The sequence below is a fragment of the Alligator sinensis genome, unplaced genomic scaffold (genome assembly GCF_000455745.1).
Source record: "Alligator sinensis unplaced genomic scaffold, ASM45574v1 scaffold301_2, whole genome shotgun sequence".
NCBI classification, from domain to species: Eukaryota; Metazoa; Chordata; order Crocodylia; family Alligatoridae; genus Alligator; species Alligator sinensis.
The window spans coordinates 233,157-239,547 of NW_005841874.1; the positions used below are offsets into that span (position 1 = coordinate 233,157).

General features: G+C 46.2%; 1 protein-coding gene across 2 annotated transcripts in view; it reads right to left on the reverse strand.

The window, feature by feature from the left end:
- Positions 1 to 6,391, reverse strand: part of LOC102376667 (cytochrome P450 2J2-like) — a 17,673-nt gene continuing 11,282 nt past the window's right edge. For both annotated transcript variants that reach the window (XM_006017103.1, XM_006017102.2), the window contains exons 6-10: positions 4,776 to 4,949; positions 3,398 to 3,539; positions 1,714 to 1,901; positions 786 to 927; positions 1 to 441 (exon numbers count right to left, since the gene is read on the reverse strand). In XM_006017103.1, the coding sequence (XP_006017165.1) occupies positions 263 to 441; positions 786 to 927; positions 1,714 to 1,901; positions 3,398 to 3,539; positions 4,776 to 4,949 (825 nt within the window). In that variant the 3' untranslated portion in view covers positions 1 to 262. The remainder of the gene's footprint in view (positions 442 to 785; positions 928 to 1,713; positions 1,902 to 3,397; positions 3,540 to 4,775; positions 4,950 to 6,391) is intronic.

Sequence of the window (6,391 nt, forward strand, 5' to 3'; positions counted from 1 at the left end):
TTCTCTGCTATATTTTTAATTTGTGGCACATCTGGAAGAAAGGTACAGAACTTTTCTGAGTGCAAGCAAATAGCGAAGCAGGCACGCTCTCCTGGCGCTTTCCTCCGGGTGCGATAGCTCAAGAGAGCAACTGTCAGTGGGAGAGACTGATGCTCGCGCATGGCCAAAAAGGGCAAAAGAATAAGACACAGAGGGGGGAAATTCATCTTGGGAAATGGTTCTGAAGAATAGCCCTGCCCCCGATTGGTTGAGGTGCCGCCCTCTAGCGAGGAATTGCACAGAGTTTATATGGATGGGGCTGCATCGTGCTCCCAAAAATAATCTTTGTGTTGATTTCTGTCACTCCCTCTGGCAGGGTGAATTTGAACACCCGCAGCAGGTTGGAGAAGAAGATGAAGAGCTCGATCCTTGCCAGCTGCTCTCCCAGACACACCCGGTGGCCTGCAGAGACGATGGACAGTAAGTGGCCGAGAATTTCCATCTTCACTGCCCACTTTCTAACCCACATGCTCCCTTCAGAGCCACCACTCTCCATGCACTCCAGAGCACAAAGGTAGTTTTGCTTAACTGCTAATTTTTTCTCAGAGATTGACTGAACTGTTAACAGCTGGAAAGCCTCATGTTATTCTGGTTGTAAGAAGGAGAAAGGCCACCAAGGAAAACCACTTTTGCCCCAGCTCTGTGTTCCAACAAGCTCCATGTGTCCAGTTCAGAGAGTAATGCCCCCCTTATTCCTACACTCAGTCTAACTCACTCAAAAAGCACTTGGCTGCCAGGTCAGGTACCTGCTGAAAACGCTAAGAAGGCTTCTCTGCTCACAAAGTTTCCATCCTTATCCAGGAAGTGATTGGGGTTGAACTGCTTGGGAGTCTCCCATTGCTCAGGGTCATACAGGGCAGAGTCTAAAACGGGGAGAACCAGGGTACCCTGCAAGGAAGAAGCAGTTGGCTCAGCTCTCTCTTACACACACATTATCTACACAAGCTCTTACAGCAGAGCAAATTAGTCCAGGAACAGCACAGTGTGAATGTGGCTATTCTGCTTCTGGTTTAGGAGTTAGCACGTGCAGACGAAAGCTCAGGTACACGCATGGCATTGCCTTGCTCTTTGCTGACAGATCCTTAGTCTCTCTCCATCAGACAAGTCAATAGGGAAGAAGACAGGGACAGACTTCACTATTAATTTACTGCCCTGGTCAGGTGGTTGTATGCAGAGCTGGAAGAAAGTTTTTGCTTGAGGCATTTTTATTGTTTTGTCCACCACCTTCATCCTGCTGTTAGGAAACAACTTTGAACTTTCAAATTCTGCAGTGACACTGGCCAGGCTCCACGAGTTTGTGACAAACCCATGTCAAGAGGACTAGATTGGGATATACTGGAAATCAAACATGATCATTTCACTCCCGTGCCTGCTTCTGGCAAAGGCCGCCCTGCTGAAGCACAATGCTATTACTGACAACCACAACACTGATTTGGATGGACCTTAAGCATATATTTCAATGCTCTACTGAAAATGGGAGCTTTCCTGAATCAGGCCGTTAGTTTGAAACTTTAAAAATGAGCACAAGAGGCCCAGTAACACAACTGGCATCCTGCGCTGATGCTGCTTACTAAGGCACTACCTGCGGTGGGCAGAAGCATATACACATGAGGAGAGAGACTGCACTTCCTTGGATATCTCACGGCAGGAGCATATCACAGCGGACATCTGTACCTTTGGAATCGGATACCCCAGCATCACTGTGTCCTTCACACTTTCCCTGGGGATTGTAATTAAAACAATGCTCCCGTAGCGCTGGATCTCATGAATCACAGCATTTGTGTAGGGCAGTTTCTTGCGATCTTCGTAGCAGATTGTGTGGGAGGGACCCAGCACAGCATCCAGCTCCTGCTGGACTTTCTCTGAGGGAAAACATTCAGTTTTACACACAGGAAAACACTGCACTTCATACGTGTGGCATGATCATCACAGTGCTGATTCATTTGCCTTCAGATCATTGTATGATAATAAATAAAAGGACACAGAAACAAAAGGAATACTGGTTTTGAACATAAAAGCAAAAGCATTCTCAGATTGCAAGAAAATCACTAAATCAGGACAACCAAAGATTGACCGTTGCCTTTTGTATCAGTGCCATGCTCCCCCAGGCCATTTAAAAGCATAGAAAGGAGCAAAGGCTCTTCCCCAGACCAGTACTCTTTAGCAAGGGCTTATTTTGGGAACATTTCTGAAATTTGTTTTCCTGAGCTTTTCATTAGAGGCCGGAGGCAAACACTGTAGATAAAAGCATAACTACTTATTAAGATATTAGTTCATTCCTATAATTAAGAAATCTTTCCCATCCCAGTGGCATGTAGACTGATGACTGTTTCAACAAACACGCTGCAAGAGAACTGCATCACCAGAAAACTTTGCCCACTGAACATAGAGAAAGGGCCGGATAATAGTACACAGCAACCACTGGGAGTTAACAGAACCTTTGTTTTTGCCACCAACTCACCATATTTTATGTACCTTTCTGATTTTAAGTGAAAGCTCACAGGAAGTTTTAGGTTATCAAAGGAGCTAAATTAAAATAATCTAGGTTTGTATTTTTAATTTCAAGTAAAACTTGGGACAAGTGTATGAGCCCCTCTGCTCCAGCATTTTCAGAATAAATGGTACAACCACCTCTGGCCTTCCAACTCCCCAGCAGTCTCTCTCAAGCCAGGCACACCCTAGGAGCCTCCGCAGCACAGGAAGATCAGAGTATGGAAAGGTGCTGCAGTTGAAGAATTAAAGATTTTTTGGTAAGCAGCTGTGCCGCAACCTTAATTTACAGCATGTGGTACTTAGCTGTTCTGCAATGCCACCATTTGGTCTTTCAGCGCTTTGTCTCTGAGAGCCCCACATCTAATCCTCTACGTACGTGCTTTGTAGCTATGCCACATCTCTGCATTTGCCCCTCTTCTCTTCAATGCCTTTTTCTCCCTCTCAATCATCTTGCATGTCACTCTGAATATTGTTCGTAGAGTTGTAAACAAGTAGGGCTGGAAGGGACCTCAAGACGTCACCTAGTGCAACCCTTGCCTATGGCAGGGCTTCTTGCTTTTTCTTCTACTGTTAAAAGAATATACGTTTCTGTTACCCAGCATAAAAGATCTTTGTTAACATTTCCTGGAGGCTGCAGTGCAGAGCTGCAGCAGAGTTAGGCAGGGAGCTCTTTCAAGCTGTGGCTGCAGTTCCCTCTCCATCCATGATCCCAAAGGGGACCATTCGGAAATCGTGTATGTGGCATCTCAGCCTGCAGACCTCCTAATTTAGCAGCTGCTTGAAAATTAGTATTGGAACTGGTACTGTTTCTGCAAATTATATGTAAACTGTTAGGCTTTGTCCTTGAAACCTATCCCCATCTCACCTTGGATGTCAGGATAAAGCACCATAAACATGAGTGCCCAGCGCATCGTAGTAGTTGTGGTCTCTGTACCTGCCATGAACAGGTCAAAAATAGACTGAATCATGTTGTCTTCATCGTATGTTGAGTTGGGCTCATCTTTAGTCTGTGGATAACAACCAAAAGGTGAGAGCAGATCACCGAAGCTTGGACTGTGCAAGCATCAACAAGAGTCCTGACAGGCATATCTGTCCTGTATGCTACTCCAGAACAGAAAACATTGATAAAGAATTAGAAGGCAGAGCAACTGGAATGAAACAAAGAGATTTGAAAGTATTTTCTCAAGTAAATATGATCATTTTGCCTGTGTCTATTATATGATTATATTTATTTGTTCTTCTGAAACTATAAAACGTGAAGTCACTCACTAGCTCACCTATTGAACCTGCTGCACTAAACTACAAAAAAGAAAAGAAAGGGAGGGAGAGGAAAGAAGATTTGTGTTTGTATCTTGCCCTCACTCTTTCACCTCCCACCAGTTTTTTCATCTCGTTATTCTCCCAGACTCGAAAAGTTTTATTGCAGGGGCTGAGTCTCCACCGCGCGTTATTGTTATTGTCGACTGCTATTAAGACTGCATTAGAAGAGCAGTGGGGTTGGACGCTCAAGCACTCCAGGTGGACGTGCTGCAGTCTCCCTGCTCTGTACAGCAGAGGTGTAAGTGGCCAGTTCTGCATCCTCAGCAGTGACAGCGCGCGGTGCAGGGGCAATGGTTGGTGGTTCGTTGCTGCAAGAGTGGGGGTGAGATGTCACCTCCTCTTTTTGCCACAAATGCTGGCAAACCACCATCTCAACGCTGATTTTTGGTGGAAATAAGAGGGAAGTGAGAGGGACAACCAGCAGCACCCTCTTCCTGACAGCCACTGTCTCGGCACTGTGCATCGCCGCCACCCAGGCCCCAGCAACTCCATCACTACTGTTCTGGCTCCCTATTGCTGGAGCCAGGATGTGAAATGCAGGGGGGGGATGAGGGGTGAGGTACACCCCCAGGCAGTACCCAGGGCATGTTCCCCATTTACTCGTCCATGATTCTTCTTTTGCTACTGTCATATGATCATACCAAAGCCTGCACCTTTTGTTAATGCTGCTCAAGTATTTGCCCCAATCTTGCACTAAGAATTCCAGCGTGACGTGCCATATTGAGTTAATTATTTTATACCCCGACAACCAGCTTTTCAAGTAATATTTAAAGTCCATCTTGGAAACCAAAAAAATGGCAAGAAATATTTTCCACATAAATTTGCAGTATTTTTCACAGGGATCTGTGTTTAGGGATACCTTGTGGGAAGAGGGATTCTGATATCTCTGAGGATCTAATGTCAAAGACAGCGTGCACACTCACTTTAGCCATCTGCTCCAGGTAGCAGTCGATGAAATCCTGAGGTTCGTCTGCTATGCCACTCTCTCTGTGGCTTTCAATCTCCTTCCTTATGAAAGAACGGATAAACTCACAGCAAGCCAATGCCTTTTGAGGTCCTGGGAGATACTGTATCACACTTGGGAGAATTTCGCACAGCTGTGGAGGAGACAAATGGGGGATGCTGGAAGTTGCTGCATGTAAGCAACTTCACTCTAAGCTCCTAGGATGGACATTCTGGGAGTGGGATCAGCAAATTCAACACACCAGGGAGTATACTTCAGCATCACATAGAAAAACAATATTCAATACAAGAGGCATTTGCTTTGGGTGCATGAAGCTCTATAAAACGTAATTTCTATCCTTGTATTTACAAGCAATAGCTCAGAATTATGGAACGATTCCAGTTTGGAAAACATCTATTTTCAGGCCAACTGTGAAAATACTGACATTAGAACATGGGGAAAGCAAGACTCAGCCCTCCCTGACAGAGGTCCACTCCAGCAGTGTATAAAAGTGATACATAGGGTCAAATTCTCCCGTTTTCAGACGAGACACACAGGCTTAACACCAGCAAAAATCTGGCCAATGAGCCTTCAAGTAGGCTTCAAATATGCTGTGATGCCCCGTATGATTATACTGAACTTATAGGTGTGAAATATGTGTGCTGTGTGAGCACACCTACACACGTGTGCCCGACTGCACAGTTGTTACTCAGTTGTTACTGAGCAGTCCCAGAGGCTCAGTTTCTGTGCAGTCATTGGTAGCAAGTACTAAAGGACTGCGTAGTAACTCCCATTACTGTACAGTAGGACTGTGCGAGTAGGCAGCTATTCAATCCAGCTTCGGATCCAGCTGCTTTGGATGCCAGGGATCTGATCCGGAGCTCCGGACCGGGTTCCCACTGTGATCCAGCCGAAGCTTCTGAGCCACCTTGGAGATCTGGCCATAGGGTATAATTGGGAATCAATGAAATATCTATAACTTTGTTGGTTTTTGTCTGATTTAGATGAAACTTGTGGGAGTGGTAGTTTCTGCTGAGGCCACAGAGCCCGCCAAGTTTCAAGGAGATAGGTGCAGGGGGTTGGGGGAAACTGCACCCCAAATTCTTGAAAGCAAAACTTAAGTCACGTGTATGTGTTACACCACAGTGGGGTGAAAACTGCAGGGGTGGTGGCACGTGGTGAGGCCACAAAGCCTGCCAGGTTTCAAGAAGATCGGTGCGGGGGGGGGAAACTGCACCTCAAGCTGCTGACAGGCAAAACTCGTGACATGAGTGACACTGTGTGTGTTAATAGTTTCATAGATTCATAGATGTAGGGTCGGAAGGGACCTGCCTGAGCAGATCATCAAGTCATCCCTTGGGGCGCTCTGGTGAACAAACGTTCCCCCAGATGCTGGTGGTCACCCCTGATAAACTTGTAGGTGGCCATCAGATCACCCCTGAGCCTGCGCTTTTCCAGGCTAAAGAGCCCCAGGGCTCTCAGCCTGTCATCGTAGGGTCTGCTTCCCTGACCTCTGATCATGCGCGTGGCTCTTCTCTGGACTCTCTCAAGCTTCTCCACATCCTTTTTGAATTGTGGAGCCCAAAACTGGAAGCA